The sequence below is a fragment of the Sinocyclocheilus rhinocerous genome, unplaced genomic scaffold (genome assembly GCF_001515625.1).
Source record: "Sinocyclocheilus rhinocerous isolate Xijiao unplaced genomic scaffold, SAMN03320098_v1.1 scaffold1982, whole genome shotgun sequence".
NCBI lineage: Eukaryota > Metazoa > Chordata > Actinopteri > Cypriniformes > Cyprinidae > Sinocyclocheilus > Sinocyclocheilus rhinocerous.
The window spans coordinates 325541-344026 of NW_015651555.1; the positions used below are offsets into that span (position 1 = coordinate 325541).

The 18486-nt window shown below is 39.1% G+C and overlaps 3 protein-coding genes across 4 annotated transcripts in view; 1 reads left to right on the forward strand and 2 right to left on the reverse strand.

The window, feature by feature from the left end:
- Nucleotides 1-18486, forward strand: part of LOC107713103 (uncharacterized) — a 50148-nt gene that overhangs the window by 12124 nt on the left and 19538 nt on the right. The gene's annotated exons all lie outside the window — the stretch shown is intronic.
- On the reverse strand, nucleotides 1732-7864 carry LOC107713102 (uncharacterized). 2 transcript variants are annotated; one of them, XM_016518533.1, is made up of 2 exons: nucleotides 7659-7864; nucleotides 1732-4363 (listed from the first exon to the last, which is right to left on the reverse strand). In XM_016518533.1, the coding sequence occupies exon 2, from the start codon at nucleotides 3807-3809 to the stop codon at nucleotides 2031-2033; it is 1779 nt and encodes a 592-aa protein (XP_016374019.1). In that variant the 5' UTR covers nucleotides 3810-4363; nucleotides 7659-7864; the 3' UTR covers nucleotides 1732-2030. The 2 variants fall into 2 exon arrangements, with proteins under 2 accessions (XP_016374019.1, XP_016374020.1); XM_016518534.1 differs by having other exon boundaries at nucleotides 7831-7861.
- Nucleotides 14432-14985, reverse strand: LOC107713076 (nuclear factor interleukin-3-regulated protein-like). Its single transcript, XM_016518499.1, has one exon. It carries the CDS (start codon nucleotides 14983-14985, stop codon nucleotides 14533-14535), a length of 453 nt encoding a protein of 150 aa, XP_016373985.1. The 3' UTR covers nucleotides 14432-14532.

The window sequence follows — 18486 nt, forward strand, 5'->3', positions numbered from 1 at the left end:
TCTTTGGGCTGTGACACAAGTACTGTGACTTGGCCAGTGTTACATCATATTCGATGACTCTTGTGGCCTGCAGGAGTACAAAGTGTCCCTGTGCATTTGCAGAGCTCTCGTTTCAATTAGTGTATGGTGCTAGGAGGGGAGAGGAAAAGTCAGAAGCTGGAACCATAAAATCTGTTTGCTTTTCCGTTGGTCTGTTTTAAAATCTTGAGCAAGTGCAGGCTGGTATTGTTTATGGTAACACTTTATTATGAGGCATTAAGGCTTGTGAGGGAGTTGCTTAGCGGTATAAACAACATTAGGCAACTTAAATTCAACATACAACGTGTTTTATTTTTCTTTCCACTCCTTTAGTGTCATTCTGAGCACCTTGACAGGTACGCCCACCTCTTTTAACAAACATCTTTTTTTTTTTTCTTAAAACTTCAGTAAATACCACACAATACACCAGGGTACAGAGGTGAAATAGACGAACAGGACATGAAAATACATACATACTGTATCACATTGAGGTGAACAGACAACAGACACTAGAAATAGTAACCTGAAAAGAATAATAAAATACAATATTAATAATAATTATTATTATTATAGAATGCCAAAATAAACTTGATACAAACTTAAAATACTCAAAAGAGAGAATTTGTCTGTACACTTTTTACATAATGGCCAGTGCCAGGCACCTGTTTGGGAACAATAAACACAGATTGTATAAAATCGGATGAAAAAAATTCAGTGCAGAAGCAGCTTTCAGCTGTGGTATATTCTACAAAGACAACTAGTGGACTGAATTTGTGTCTAGGTAACACTTAGTTGTGTGCTGCAGCATTTTACTGTGTGTTAACTTTTATACGCAACAGTTAATGGGTATAATGATGCAATGGGCTACATGCACCAAAGGAGAAACTCTTCAGTTCTGCATAACCTCAACCGTTTCTTCTCATGAGGTAGCATGTGAGGCGTCTCTGAAACCTGACCACAGAGGACACGACCATCTTGAGATGGTAATGATATATCTTACACTTTATACAGTCCGCATATTAATTCGGCCTCGGAAGAGACCGCCTTGATGTTTCTGAAAGGGCTTTTACTCTAATTTGACTAAATGTCAGGTAGCCTTTTTCGAAAAAGGATTGGTCACAGTGACCTTGGGAGAGGGTCTATCCATCAAGCTCCTTTACAGTGATGCAATATAGTAATGTGATGTACGAAAGGTGATTTTTCACTGGTTAACCTTGACCTATGAATGACCAAAACACTATGAAGAGAACACTCTCTCAAATGGTGTGATACAGGGACATAAATATGATGATTTAAAAAATATAATGGAAGCATCAGATATGAACATTCGGAAAGGACTATACAGGAATTCAAACAGTAATAAGTAGACAGTGTTCGTAGTATTTCTCCCACTTTTCTACTCTTAAAGATTGACATGTCATTTTTTTTTCATAAAATATATTGAAATATGATATGTTTAGTCATGTCACAGTATTATAACAATCCAAGTGCTTCAATAATGCTAAAGTCCAAAGGCAGAGGAGAGAGACGGGCATAAATCTGTTGAGGTTTTTCCTCCTGAAATCAATAGGGAGAAAAGGACTTGTGCCTTAAACTCCATGAACTACTTGGGTTCAGCGACTACCCATCAATTTAGCTACGAAACATGGTAGAGATATGTAAATATTCAAAGGTGAAGTCAAAGGTTGCTATACAGAGTTTTGTAGGTTTTTGAAAGAGGAAAAAGATCATTTGAAAGAGCTCAATTTCCTCTTCGTAACTTCTTCGAGTTACAGCTAAGTGCTTATGAAAGAGAGTTAGAGAACAGAGCTGCATTAAAAGGTCACAGAATCGCTCTTGATAAGAAAACAGACCAAGAACACAACGAGTGTCTTTCTTGTTGTTGTTACGTATAAGCAATAGACTTTCATGCAATTAATTGGTACCATTTTCATTTTTCTTTCTATAGGATGGTAAAGGTGACATTTATCATGTCCTGTCTTAACTCTATTAAAGGATGTGATGTGCCAGTTTCAGTCACGTTTCTTGTTTCTGCTACCTCGTCCTCCTAAGCTCCTCTTCCCGCTTTCCTTCCATTCCTCTACCTTCTCTCTGTAAGGAGACTGTTGTGTGCAAAGTTCATCTGTTGTCTCACTCTCCCCTTCCTTGCTTCCAGAGCTGCTGCCTTGCTGCTGGTTAACCTGTGCTAGCGCCAGGTATGGGTGCTGAGGCAGAGCGGAATCAGGTGACGTAGCAGCTGTTGTAGCCAGGACGTCTAGGGACCCACCATTAGATAGTGCTCTATACTTGAGCCTTAGCTTGTGTGGCAGAGCAGTGCCTTTCATTTCACCTTGGTTGTCTCCGTACTGGTAAGCATCACTGGAGACCATGGTGGGTGAGGATGCTGACTGGTGGATGGCGTGATATCCACCAGTATCAGAAGAAGAGGATGAGGGAGATTCATCGTCAGTGGAGGCTTCCTTATCTGAGCTGCGTGGGTCTCCGTCACTAGAGGAGGTGTCCTTGCCTGAGGAGGAGTTCTCTTGGTAGAAGCCATCTGCTTTTGGGCAACCTTCATACGTTAGCACAGGTGGCTCCTTGTTCAGAGTGCCGAGGTAGGGATTGGAACGCTGGTATGCGTGGGCTTTTCCAGCCTGATTGAGCAAATCTGGGGCAAAAGAATTTGGAGTGCCCTCTTGAGCCTGACTTCTGTATTGTCCTTGAACACTCAGGTCTTGTTGCTGTATGACAAACCGCCTGCTCTCCCTGGCATTTGCCTTGCCGTTAGTGAATTCATAGCTTGGGGAATCCAAAGACCTCCTGGAAAGCTGCTGTGCAACCTCTGAAAGAGTCTCTAAACCATCAGGTCTTATTAGTAGATTGCACCCTGTTTGAGTAAAATGAGTGATTTGCCCATTCTGCTGTGTTTGGGATGCCACCTGCTGCTCCATGTCCTCAACAGGGTACGAGCTGCTTCCGGAACGAAAGAGGATGACACTTCTTTGGGGCGTGGCGGATGGGGGGGCTGGGTTGTTGACACCTTCTTGCTGTTCCATTTCATGCACTTGATGATTCTCCAGTCGTCCAAGACTTTGATGGCCATTGAACATGCCATTAAGAACACTTGCCTCAAGCCTGTTAATGTCCATTCCAGAGCTCTCGTGTTTGACGTCAAAGTTTATAGGTTCAGGACTGTCCCGTGAAGATCCATCAGACATGTCAGACAGTGATCCACATGGGGAGTACTTGGGTAAAGTTGTGTGGCGTTCACTCCTGGTTGGCTGTTCAGCCTCTGAGGAATCAGAGTTCATCATGACCTGAGAAGCACTGGAGTATCCACTGCTTGAGTAATATGGATTTCCGGAAGTTGCTCCGTTACCATTAGCTCCATTAGTCGCTGCCTTGGAACCATTGCTGATCTGCTGGGTCTTCTCCATGTAAGAGGCAGAGCTTATGAGTCCAAATCTTAGTTTCAATTGCAGGAGTTCTGTCTTCAGCCGCACATTCTCCTCATTCAGTGCCATTACTCTGTTCTCCAACACCATATCATTGATTCGGCGCTTCTCCCTTGACCTTTTGGCAGCCTCGTTATTCTTGCGTCGTTTTTCCCAGTAAAATTCATCTTTCTTTTCATCTGAGATGAACTCCCGCTTTCGTCGACAGGTCATATTGGGTTTTGGTTTTACTAGTCGGCCTTGACGAGGAGGGCTGGTGATTTGGGGTGATGGTAAACTCTCACTGTAGGTTGAGAATGTTTCTAACGTTTCCAAACTGGAATCGTTATTTTGGGTAGGAAGATTTAGGCTTTCCATTGTGGTCCTGTTAAGGCCAGTTTGTATAACTGGCACTCAGTTGACATTGAAAATTAATGTTTTAATACTGAAAAGTATTTCTTTCTGATTAACACTTCAAAAACACACTTAATTGTCAGCATATACAATGATGTACAAGGTTCTGTTTTTTCCTCCAAAGAGGAACTGTACGTATTTCTGATTGATGCCTTTTTCCTCCTACTCTAACTAGTCTTCAAACCTTTCAAGTGTCCAGACTGGTCAAAAAGATAAGAAAAAGATGAAAGGCAACAAAAACAACCGTCATTGGATAGGTGTTACAAGTTTTGTTTAGTAGGGATAGTAGTCGTCTTTTTGTTTTGTTTAGCTTGCTTTCAGTTCTTTCTTAATTTAGACAGTTTAATTTGTTGACTTGGCAAAGCTCCTTGTTCTTGATGGGTGAGGTGGCAGTGTAGGCTGGGATTGCAGTTGAAGAATAAACTTCTTTTTTTTTCCCCAAGCACCCCCGAAAGATGTTGATCATTTATCAGATCCGTCTCAGCTCAGTGTTTTATCCCAGTCTTTGATGAACAGATCTGTAAAGACAATGAAACAGGATGTTTACTGAAAATGTCTACAAGAATGAATAAATGTCATAGAGTTAAAGGTAACGAAGTAACAGGGCAGGATAAAGTTATTATGAATAGTATGTTATTTCCAAAATGTTCTACTTTATCGCACTGGTGACATTGTCGTTTCTTATTTATTTTTTTCACTCTGTTGTGGGTTTGTGTACGTGGTTAAGTTACTTCAGATCCCTTAAATTAGAACAAACATTTAACTTGTTAACTTAATTTAAGGGTTTTGTGAAGACCTTTCCCTTACAATCTGCATTCAAAAGTTGCAGCTTTGATGATAAATAGTTAAATCCCATGGATGAATGTCAAAAGATGCAATAGCAAAATGTATTCTCTATATTAATTCGGAAACGTTCCATTTCCAATCTTGGTAGCAACTGAAATGTTCTGCTTCACCTCTGTCCTACGAGCTCTAGAGAAATGTAGGTCAGTAGAGTAGCGTAGCACAGCGAGTAGGAGATCACGCCGTGCTGCAGTAGGACACTTATTGTGTAAGATACTGCACTGTCACATAATCAGAGACACCTGACTGACTGCCAGGACTGCAGGCAAAGGAAGCACCACAGGAGAGAACTAAAGGTGTGGAATATCCGGAAACACCCTCATTCTCTTTTTTTATAATTTATTTGTGATCCAAACATAATTTATTGACAGTGTAACTAAGAAAATTTGGTTTACTAAAAATAAAGGGTACATAATGTACACAACTAACTTTTTAACTGACGACTTATTGTGCGGTTATTATTATTAGCACTTAGTCCTTGATTTAATAGCTCATCCGCTTTTGCAGCTTATCGTGAGAATCTGAATTCATGTTACATAACCACACACAGCTATTGCACCATCGCTAAAACACAACCTCAACACCAGGCATTCTCATAGCTCAATACTAAAAAGAGGAAGAGGAACAAAAATGTACAACATAAACAGCCCATTGTTCTCAAAAGCAAACATAGAACTTTGCATAAGCCGGTTTTGTTTAATCCCCAATTTAATTTTCTCTTCTCTTCAACCACACAAGTGAGTATTACTTCAGTAGTAATTTTAGTAGTATTTCTACATTTCTGTGTAACTTTGTCCATGGTGGTTAGGCTCACAGCACTGTGGGGACCGAGCATCCTGAAAACATGGAAGCACAGAGTATTTGGTCCATGCATGGCCATTTTTTCCATAGGAACGCAAACGAGAGCACGGGGGAGGGCGGTGGACGTTGCGTGTGTGTCCCACTGACCTAGAAACTGGCTGCTCCGTAAACACGGTGCGTGCGCGCACTTGGTCCAACGCCGTGCTGTAAAATAGGTTAGTGGGGCGGCAACGGTGTGTGCGTGCGCGGGTGTGTGTCTGTGAGAGAGGGGTGTCTGAGCAAGTGGGGAGGAATTATAGTGCCTACCAAAAATAGTGTGCTTGGGTGAGGGAGGAGTTAAGGATTCCAATTGGGGGACAAGACAGGAATTTACCAGCACTGCAGAGGTACAAAAAAAGAGCGAATACGTCAGCATCAGAATATTAGATTAAACTGGGCTATGAATCACACCAGTGATGCACTGATACGCATCAAATGCACTAGCATTTTCCTGAAACGCAATAAGAAAAGGAGGAAGGTTTCAAAATTAGGGATTCTGCTCTTACACCACAAGGATTGCCCGATGTGGTTCAGCTTTTGTAATATCACTCATCAGAGCATAAGGTACTGCGTAGTTCAGATTGCAGGTTGTGGCTCAATGCCAGATTGTTATCACAGTCAAGGATCATTTTAGGACATGCTGAGCTAAGTTCAGACACCTATAAATATAGTGTCTGTAAACCTTTATTTTATGGTAGATTACTGACTTAGGATAGTAATGCTTTTCAAAGAATAAGGAGGAAGACATAACCGTCCTACAAATATTTTGACCACATGCACATTTGTGTTATTAGTTCCCTTAGCTTGTTTACATTTCCTCTTCCAAGAATAAGTTTCTTGGAAAAAAATTCAGAAAAAAGAGCTTGAGGTCTAGTCAAACACACAGTTATGCACCATTCCACATAGATAGTGTTTACAACTGGAAGCCTCCCTGCATGCGTTCACCCAGTCACATGCAGGCAAAACTGTTATGCCTCCAGTCTTCCTTCCAACCTAAAGGTCAAGTAGGCCAGTAAGACTGAGAGATAGCGTGTTGGCTAGACTCTTAATTACAGGGATTAATGCTGAAATCACTATAGCTGTCTATGCAAATTGAGTTCACACCAAGTTGTCAGAGACTAGGATGCTCTTCAGATTAGATTATGTTGTGGAGAAATAAACTCATCAATTGCATGAATGTCATTTGGTTTTCAGACTGATGCTTATTATTGCGAGAAGTTTGGGAGCAATGTGAGGCAGTTTCAGATTCCTGGCATTGCTGAACAGGGAGTGGTGGAATTGTTAACGGGCAAAGTGTACTTGGTTTGGGAGTAGGTCAGTCTTTATGAGCCAAGCATGCAATGAGTATTGCATCACAATGAGTTATGATAAATGATTAAACATTTGAAGGATTTGCACAATAGTCTGCTAGTCTTGCTTGTGACTAAACATGCCTCTCTGTTTTCCAACCAAAAGTTTTACTCGTTTCACACTGCACAATAACCTACGAGACACGCACTCATATTACAAGAATTTAATTAACTGTGGTGACGTGTTTATTGAACAGCTCGCGCATCTGAAGAAGGTCTGTCTCTGTTCGCCACTGAACATCGTGCAACCCAACAAGACCTCGCGTGGCATCGGAACGCATTATCCTATCGGGATGCAAGTCGCCACGCGTTATTTTACAACCATATGCTTTGTATAAATGCTGACTTGCAACGTACTATTGAAATGCAAGGGGAATGGTGCCACCGCAATGCACAGACATTAACTGACCCCACAGCCACTCGTGCGTTAGGATTTCGTAATGATCACCACCTCCCCCACGCCACGACCGTCTTGCCTTGACATTGAATGTGACTATGTATGCAATTCACAATGTGAGATATGTTGCTACCTTACAGTTTACAGTATGCAACAATAAACAAAGAAAAAATCGCTTAAGACCAAAGAATTAGTCAGTCAGCGACGCATTTGAGAGTCATGCCGACCCTGAGTCCGTTTCCATGTGAACAACATGCCCTGACCACGTTGCAAGGTAAGAGCCTAGCCTACAACTGCTTAGCCTGCTACAAGCTCTGTAAAACACAATACATACAGCACGCATTATGAAATATGATATGATAAACCGACTGCAGTTGAACTCACCGAAGTGAAATAGCGCATTCCTTTCGTTAAACGGAAGGATCCTCTTTTATTCTTCAATAAATCGCTCCTCCGTGCCTCTATATGCGGTTTCTCGTCCCGATTCTGGTCTTTCTTCCTTTTACAACTTCAGTCTGGGCTGAAAAATGTTCCGCGTGGGTCGTGATCCACTCACCGGCTTTGTGTCGATTAATGTGACTCCCTGAGCAATATGCACATTTTAATACATTTGAGGTACATAGTAAAGACATTTAATATAACACTGAATTATGTGTACTGAAATATAAGTGATGAATCTAAAATAAACTTTAATATAATTCTGCTGTCGTTTATTTAGTTCTGCATACTAATTTTCAGTTGCCTAAAAAAATGCAATTCATTGCTGGCAGGACAACTTGTTGTTTAAGAATGAATGTCTGGTACATACCCTCTTTCAAAACATGATACAGGCCAAGGATAAAGTCCCAGAACAGGAAGCCAAGTTCAAGTTACATTCTTAACATTTTATTCTTATATTCAATGCAGCATAGTTTTCGTCTCTTACACACACGTAAGCTACACACACACACTTTCTCCTCTCGTCGTCCTCGAATGTGTGTTAGTAGGTCAGCGGTTGCATAACACGGAGCTTTGGGTGCCTAGTCACGTTTTTGTTCATCATGACGATACACAAGCCTCCTCTCCTGCCGAAATGACCAAAGAGGGGACGGAGGTGGTCAAAAAAAGCTCTTCTCTCCCGTTCTCAATAAAACGACACTCAGCCCATACACCGATCAGATATACGGCGACAGCAGTGTGCGGTTGCTCCAACACACCTCTGTGTACTCAACACTTCAGCTTCTCTGAAAGAAGGAGGTTACGAGACTGCTAAAGTGTTGAATAAATATTCACAATTACGTAAAAGACACTTTGGCTCAAAGAAAAGGCTCAGTTGATTACGATCTATCTCACCATCCATTTTGAAAAGTTTAAGTACGTTTCTTTTAAACATTCTATCAGAAAAAAATATGTATTTAAGTGCTGTTAAATTGCATTGTTCCATTTCAAACGTTTTAATATGTTGGGATAATTAATTGTGCTTTTTTTTTAAGTTACAGGGTTAATGGTTTTATTATTAATAATAATAATAAATTACTAGCAAATTAAAATTCTAATTTCGAGGATATGTATTATAGTAGTGTAATTATATATATATATATATATAATATTGTATTTTTAATCAAATAAATTCAGTCTTGGTTAGCATAAAATACTTGTTTCAAAAATATTTTAAAAGAATCTTGCCAACCCCAAATGTTTGATAGTGTATATTTTATTTTAAGCTTTTTGTGTTTGAGAGAGGCTCTTTTAATGTGAATATTCCTTCTTTATTTCCAATGTGCTGTGATAACAGCTCAAGACCACTAGAGGCCAGACATTTATAATAACAGCAAGACTGCAGATCACCAGATTTTTTTTTCCAAGTCATTATTACACAACACGAATCAGTAGGTTCTTCCTGTTTTACTCTTAAGTTCCTTGACCTGAACAATGTTACGGATGACAGTACAGTTCCCAGAAGGTGCTAATTATACATAAACAAACTGGTAACGTTATCTCTCCGAGAACGACTGTAGGGTATTCCAACCGGTTGCAGTTTGAATCCTTACATACCTGATTAAGTAATCACCTTAAACATGTCTTTGTAAATGCACTTGACTCGGGTCATTTCATGGGAAACTTTGTTCAAAGAAAATTAATTACAAAGAAAATTACATTTAAATGGAAGTAGGTCATACAATTATTTTCATTACAAATTTGTATGTGAACCTCAGTGATCCCTAAAGGAATGGTTCACCCAAAAATGAAAATTTGCTGAAATTGAATCACCCTCAGACCATCCAAGATGTAGACAAGGTTGTTTCTTCATTCAGAAGTTTGGAGAAATTTAGCATTACATCACTTTGCGTACCAATGGATCCTCTGCAGTGAATGGGTGCCGTCAGAATGAGAGTCCAAACAAGTAATCCACACAACTCCAGTCCATCAATAAACATCTTGTGAAGTAAAAAGCAGCATGTTTGTAAGAAACAAATTCATCAAGCCATTTTTTTTTTTTTACTTCAAACCATTGTTCCTGGTTACAATACAAGTCCTCTAAGCATTATATCGCTTTCTCCATTGGTAAAAAAAATAATCTTATCTGAATCGGGAGAGAAATAGGCACAGATTTAGCAGCGTTTACAAGCGAAAACAGTCCAAAACAGTTCAAATGTTTTGGTAGGTTTGATGTGAGAGGACATAAGAGGTTGGATTTTTTCCACTATAGAAAGTGTTATTATGGATTATGGACTCATATTTTGGCCAGAAGCGATGGTTTAAGGTTAAAAACATCTTGAAAGACGAAAACAAACTCATGAAAAAATATTGAACATTGAATAAAGAAAAAAAACAAGTCGTCTACATCTTGGATGATTTGATGGTGAGTACATTTTCAGCAAATTTTCATTTTTTGGTGAACTATTCCTTAAGAACCTTTTGATACAGTACTCAACTGTATGTATTATTTTTACCAGTGTCACAAATAATCTCAAGCCAGCTGCAACAATTTTTATAATGTGACCTTTTGCCTTGTCTTAAACCACGCTAGAATATTGAATCCTAGTGAAGTGCTAGGATCAAGAGGGTCACGGTAAGAGACATGTCAGTTTGGTTTTAGGCCTCTGCCGCCAGCCTGTGTGCTCCTCTTCATTTGTTGTGGTGCTGACGGACATTACGCAGACTGGGGGTGTTGGCCTTGAACTTGCCTTTCCCTCCCGCTCCGCTTTCTCCCCCATTCACTCACAGCTGCGTCTGCTACAGTTCCCTAGGCAACCGTTATGCTGCCTGCCTAGCAACTGGTTTTCCCTCCCCCTCCCTCCTTGCAGATAGAGAGAGGGGTTGATGAGGGGTGCTGGGAGAGACAAAGAACCCTATGTGTGTTTATCTAATGTGGATCATGGATCAGGAAGCAGCGTAGGCATCCTCTGTGGAGCTGTATTGTCTAAGCAGCTACACTCGCCGGTCCACTAGTAGATCTGAGATCCAAGGGGAGCAGATGTTAGTAGGTATGAGTGGGGACAATATTTTGAAATCCTGCCACACCTTCATTCATAAAAGCAGAATGCCTAATAAAAATTACACCTCAGTGTTTACAAATCAAGACCAGCTTTATATTGTAGAAGTGCGCATTGTTTATTGGAAAGTTTGTATAGTTAAAGTACAGGATAAAACCACACATTTTATTACGTCATCATAGTCAACAGCCAACCAATAAATATATAAACAAAGTGTGGTAGTGCCCCCACATGGTAATATTTAAAACATGAGACGTGTTAAGTGTTTTAAAGCAACAGTTCACCCAAAAATGTAAAATGGAGAAAATGTATTCATACTCGGGTGGTCCAAGATGTAGATGATTTTTTTTCTTCATTACAACAGATTTGGATAAATTTAGCATTACATCACTTGCTCACCAGTGGATCTTCTGCAGTGAATGGGTGCCGTCAGAATGAGAGTCCAAACAGCTGATAAAAGCATCACAATAATCCAAGTAATCCACATGACTCTAGTCCATCAATTAACGTCTTGTGAAGCAAAAAGCTGCATGTTAAGATACCTGTTCAGGATTAAGACTTTTTTAACTTGAAACCATAGTGTTTCCTCTAGTGAAAAGTTTGTCTTGTCTGAATCAGGAGAGAAAAGTCAAGCACCGTTTATAAGCAAAATCACTTCTAAGCAAATATGTCTATGGATTTAGATGTGAGAGGACAACATGGGACGGACATTTTCACTGGAGGAAGCATTATTATAGATTGTGGACTGATATTTTGGCCATTAAATTTAAAACACATTAATGGATTTTTTTTTTCTTAAACATGCAGCTTTTCGCTTCACAAGATGTTAATTGATGGACTGGAGTTGTGTGGATTACTTGTGGATTATTGCGATGTTTGGACTCTCATTCTGACGGCACCCATTCACTGCAGAGGATCCATTGGTGAGCAAGTGATGTAATGCTAAATTTCTCCAAATCTGTTCAGATGAAGGAACAAATTCATCTACATCTTGAATGGCCTGAAAGTAAGTACAAAACTTCAGCAAGTTTGAATTTTTCGGTGAACTATTCCTTTAAATGTTGTTAATGATAATAGTATTAATAATAATCATCATTTATAGACTACAAAAACAATGGTCATTTGTATTATTAATTTCTGTTTCACACTTTTCAGACTGACTTTTTGATGCCCACCCCCTTTTTAACATGGCTGCTTACACTTAATTAAATTAATACGTGTATTCCTACACAAACAGATAAACCAAGCACAGATCAGCTCAATCAACCTGCAAACATCTGCCCAAAAGCCATGGTTTTAAAATACAGAATACAGAGCAGAATTTAGGCAGCTGAGCCTGTAAACCTTTTGTTTCGATCCACTGCTGCTTGCCTGTGTCTTTTTGCATTGCTTGCATGTTTAACGTTGAGCATAAATGCATTCGTGAATCAATAACTTTGTCTCCTGCAGCTTTAAATAGCTACAGAAGTGCTGATGTTGACATTGAACATAGCTGCTATAAACTGTCTGGCAGACAGTGAGACTGTGGGAATCTCTAGAGGAAATAAATTCAGACATTTTTGTTTCATTTTGCTCTACTACTCACTCCTTGGTACAAGAACACCACTCCCTACTGAAACCGAATATTTCTTTTAGCTTTGTTATGTTGAAGTCACACCTTACTATAGGGAATCAATGACGTTCACTCTCACATCTTTAAATAGCCACTTTGGTGCTGACGCTGCCATTGAAGTTGTTGCTGTAATCAGCCACTTGGTCTTCAGCCAAATATACTGTTACCCTGCAAAGAGCTGCAACTACGGAGTATATGAGGGTGTTTTGATTGCCAGAGTTCAATATCTAAAATGACAAACAAATATTATATATACTGCTTAGGCAGTAGTGAGAAAGTAGAAAGTATTTTGATATAACAAATATTTAGATAAAAGCAGAAAATATTAGGCTACATGTTTTCTATTTTGAATATATTTTAAAATGTTATTTATTCTGTAATGCAAAGTTGAATTTTCAGCATCATTACTCCCGTGTTCCGTGTCACATGATCCTTCAGAAATTATTCTAATATGCTGATTTGAAGAAAACATTTATCAATTGTAACATCAGTTTTAAACACAGTTGTGCTGCTAAATATGTTTGAGGAATTTTTTTTTTTCAGGATTATTTGATGAATATAATGTTCAAAAGAAAAGCATTTATTTGAAATAGAAAATAGTCTTGTAATGTATTTACTGTCACTTTTGATCAATTTTATGTATCTTTGCTGTATAAAAGTATTAATTTCTTTGTAAAAATCTTACTGACCGCCGACTTTTGAACGGTAGTGTAAGTACACTTTTAAACAGTATAATTTGAGTGTGTGTTTAAATTAACTTAAGGGCAGTAATAAATGATTTTTAAAAATGCAATGCCGATTGTTCATTTTTGAAATGATAAACATGTTACATATTCTGAGCAGAACTATACTGTATGCAGTGCTTTAAAAAGTACAGTTCATTCTCTGTTGAGTGTTATAGATTATAAACATGGAAGAAGATGTAGACATTGGGTTGTAAAGAATGTGGGTATATAAAAAAATCTAATATCATCATAAAAATCCTCTTGGGTTGTCATTGAGGACTTTTGTGTGTTGTTCTACCGCTTTCACCAGAGGATTTTTATCTCACATCTTTTAATAATAGACCCATGGTTTAAATCAGAGTTGTAACATTTCACTTCCCTTCTTTCCGGGTAAAAAATAAAAAAGTCCACACTTATTCATGAAACAAGACCACATATTTGTAAAATGAATGTGAAAAAATACTTTGAACCACAAGTGCATTTAAACAAACTGGCAAAACCAAAAGAGTCCTCTCTCCGTGCAAAAGCTCAAACAGAAATTTGATGAAAAAATAACTAAAGCACTGAATAGGAAAGGTACACCGAAAAGGTTTAGATTGAATTGCCATTTGTGAAGGTTCAATGTTGCCGGTGTTGCTTAGCTTAAACAAAGCACCATACGCTACAACAGTAGACACCGAAGACAGCAGAGCTTTTCACAGTATTTTTCATTTCATCCAGCATGTAGCAAACATTACTAGTGGAGCAGACAGGCATATTAAACATTCACATAAATTAAAAGTCACTTAGATTGCCAGCTGTTCCAGTGAACAACCAGCTGGCTTCTTATATTTGTCTGTTCTAATCAGAAAAATGGGTTTCTTTCTTTAGATAGGCCAGAAGACAGGTGGGACAGATGAGTTCAGTTCACTTTGGACAGCTGATGTTGGGAGAACAGTTTTTTGAGTTGGGCCACTTCTTCAGTCAAAGCGCTAATCTGGAATCTAATAGCGCTGTGACTTTCTGTACGCCTGTGAATTGAAGCGTTATTCTGAAGTGCTGTTGAACAAGCTGATGGCATTGTGTGTGTTTGTGGCCTCCATAAACCCTCTAGTATTCTCCACTGGAAGAAGGACCTCAGCATCAGCATCTTCAATTCCACATGGTGTCTTGAAACGCAGTTTATGAGGAAGACCTTTCATACTGTTCGCTTGCCACCCTAATGAATTTGTATCCACTGCTGCGATACCGCTTGGTTGTTCACCAGCTCTGTAAGAGGATTGTCGTATATGTTCACCTACAGCATCATCTGAAAGCTCTGGGCTCCCAATGCTTGACCCTCCAGGCATGAAGAACCCATAGTTTTGCACCCCATCTGGACCACCATGATCTGAGATCGACAACAGATGACCAAAAGTAGGTTGTGAGTTTGTATTGGGGCAGTTGTAGCGTATTGCTGGAAATGTTTAGTTATGTGAACCAAAGGAGCAGGTCTGTGCTGGTGAATCTGTGGGATCTTTGATCAAACCGAATTTGAACTTAAGTGCCAGTAGCTCAGCTTTCAGACATGCATTGTCTTCAAGAAGAGCCAGAACTTTGTTTTCTACCGCCTTGTCGTTGATGCGGCGTTTCTCAGGTGAACGCCTGGCAGCTTCGTTGTTCTTTTTGCGCTTGTCCCAATAACCTTTGTCCTTTTTATCGGGAAGCATAGACTCAAGTTTGCGACACAGTGCGATATGGCTGTCAGTCTCAGAGCTTTCTTGGTGTTTCAGAACTCTGGGATGGATAAGAAAAGAGTGGGCTAGCATGCTGCTGGACATTAATATGGACACAGCTTCTTCTGTGAAGGATATAGCTCCATCCTGACTGACTGGATCAGATATTTCTTTAGGGTACATCACTCTCTGTTCTGCCAGCATGACGCTTTGGTCCTTCGTGCTTTGAGTCTGGGGCTTAATGTATGTGAGAAACAGTGTTGCCAACTTCTTTCAATGGAAAGTAGCTAAACCCCGCCTGAAAAGTCGCTAAATGACATCATACGCTAATTAGCATATTCATGACGTCATTGCGTTGTATTGTCTTGCCTCCCTGTGCTCACGTACTGCATTTTAATGCAGCCAAATTCTCAATAAAACTGCTTTTATTAATATATTTCACTGTTTCTGTTGTCAGACAACGGAATGAATATTATAGTGACTGAAATACGGTCCATTAAAGGGGTCATATGATGTTGCTAAAAAGAACAATATTTGGTGTATTTGGTGTAATGAAATGTGTTTATGCGGTTTAAGGTTCAAAAAACACATTATTTTCCACATACTGTACATTATTGTTTCTCCTCTATGCCCCGCCTTTCTGAAACGCGTCGATTTTTACAAAGCTCATTGGTCTGAAAAGCGAGGTGTGCTCTGATTGGCCAGCTATCCAGTGCGTTGTGATTGGCCGGATACCTCAAGCGTGTGACGGAATTGTTACGCACCTTACCATACTGTGATGCCGTCTCCCGGCACGACCGGACAAAACCAATAAAACCCATTAAAAACGAGGCATTTGTTGCATCCAGTAGGGACATAATTACGGATTATAATGACTTACACTGTCTACTCATAATGTTTCCGAACTTTTGACAAGGACTGTACATATATAGTCCATAAGGCCTGTCTTGGAAAATAAATGTTGTCCTCAGGCAGCCGGAGATAAACATCATAAAGACTCTTTGTAAAGCAGCCCTTCATTGAGTTTCCGCTGTAACAAACTCTGCGATGAAATCTTATTTCTCAGTCTTCCAGTCAGACACAACTATTACTGTATTTCTTACCTTAAAGAACCTTCGCCCTTAACCAAAAGAATGTACTGATGCAACCAATTTGATCAGTTGAATCAGAATACGTTGCCAAAATATGCTGGAACAGAGAATTTATTCATAAAATAGCATTCTTTTTGTCCATAAATTCTTATACAGCATATGAAGACTAATTAACAATTTTTAGTGTTTTAAGAGTGGTTTTATTACTGCAACTCCGCATAACGAACAAATGCCCTGTTATGGCTTGTGACGTCTCTGTTAGATTAAGCACATTAAGGTAGAGTCTGAGTCACTGAGCCTCCACACACACACACACACACACACACACACACAGCTCTTGAACAGATATCACAGGGTGAATCGAGGACAGAGCATATTTCTTTGGTTCTATGACGTAGACGTGCTTCTCTATTTTCAATTTATAACAGATCTCTTGAAATAATAATAATTAAGCACATTAGTTTTCCATATCTGACTTCTCCTCGCTTACAATTTACATAAAAAGTGGCATATTTATTTATTTATTTATTTGTGAATAAAAATATGTAATGTAGAAGTTTTGTGTGTGTACATGTCAGTGTAATCAGACATTGGAAAATAGACTATTCGGAAATCTAACACAAACTTAACTCAAAATTGACTTATCTCTGTTAAACTGAATGCTTTCCTAACCTCACTAATTTTCCATGTCTTGGTAACACTGTAGCATTAGCAATAGCCATGCACGGAAGTTAATTAACCAGTATGCCAAGATCTCCAGCTCATTGTCGGTAGATCTGTTTGATTTCAAAGAAATTTAAAATAATGTAGGTCTGGAATGACATGGTGAATAAATTATGACAAAATGTTTCCATGAACTATTCTTTAAGTCATGCTATTTTGCATTCGGTGAGCTGTTGTGCTTTCAGAGGCTGTAAAGCAACCTTAATTCTTCCTGCCTCCCATCTTTCTCCCTGTCTGTCACTGTCACTATGCTGATCCTTGTTTAACATCATTTTGTTGTCTTATTAGGCCACCATATTGTTCATGTAAATTGATGTGACACAGAGCTGAGGACAAGATGTTTTCATTTTTTTCCTACTACAAACTATTAACATTAACAAACTGGTTAACATTTACACTGGAACAACAAAAGTACATACTAATCAGTGTTGCCAAGTCCGCGGTTTTCCCACGGAATTGGGCTACTTTAACACTGTTGCCGCGGGTTGTTTTTCATGTCGGCGGGTTGAAGCGACCCCAATAACGTGATATTTAGCCCCTGGAATGCGAATTTTACTGGAGGATCCCCGCCGAAAAACGTGTATTTTATCCCCGGAATGCGATTTTTACCGGGGAACCCCCCCTCGAAACGCCATTGGGCTAGTTTTGAGTAGCAATTGGGTGGGTGTTGTTGCGACAACCTGGGAACCCTGATACTAATTGAGAACATACTGTACACATAGTCATGTGAAAAAGAAAGTACTACACCCTCTTAGACTTCAATGGTTTTACACATCAGGACATAGTAAAAACAGTCATCTGGGGCCTCATTTATAACCATTGCGTACGCACAAAACATGCCCTGAAAGAGGCCTACGCCACTTCCTACACAAAAGATGGGATTTATAAAAACAAACTTGACGGGAAAATTTGCGCACCTGCACGCCAACTCTGACCCATGCGTACGCACACTTTTACTACAGTGAGCAAAACAATGAAGTATTTTAAACTCTGTTTTCATTTTGATGCAAACAATTACATTAAAAATGACACTCATTAATGGAGATGAGCACTGACATAAAGTCATTATGCAGAAGTTAAAGATTATATGAATAGACATATTTGTAGTGTATATATAAATAAGCTTTCCATTGATGTATGGTTTGTTAGGATAGGACAATCCTATTGCTAAAAATATACCCAAGTGACTTGAGACTGGTTTTGTGGTCCAGGGTCACATATGTGTACATTATCAGCAAAACGGCATACATTTGATTTATTTAAAACAATTAAAATAGCCTATTTGGCCAGTGTAAAAGAATGAATCAACTCTTTTCTAAAAAGTTTCTCTGTGAAGTATTTTATACAATTTTGTTTTTATGGATTTTTTGATATATTTATTCTAAAACATAACAAGGATATACTGGATGATTTTAGCAATGTAAATTGTATGGCAGAAATGGCATTTATAGTCCGTATCTCCTTAATATCTTGTACCTTTGATGGAGTTAAACATGGTGTCACGTGTATGGGAATATGCATGGAAATGATATGCAGATGAGGTTATGCATAGTAAAACTAGGCGTTGAAAGCTCCATATATGGTGGTTTCGGGGAGGAGACGGGGTGGAGATGCACGTACGCACAATCTTTCTCTGACTGGGATTTATAAAAGGATTTTTGTGCAGGTTCTGGCGTACGAATGGTTTTATAAATCTGAAAACTTTTGTGCGTACGCAGAATCTAGCTTTCGTGCGTACGTACACTTTTAGGATGAATTCTACGTAAAGTTTTATAAATGAGGCCCCTGGTCCTTAGCAGATCTGAAAAAACTGAAAAAACCCAACAACATGCAACATATTGTACTGTCATTATTTATTTAACTAAAATAAAGCCAAAATGGCCAAAATGGA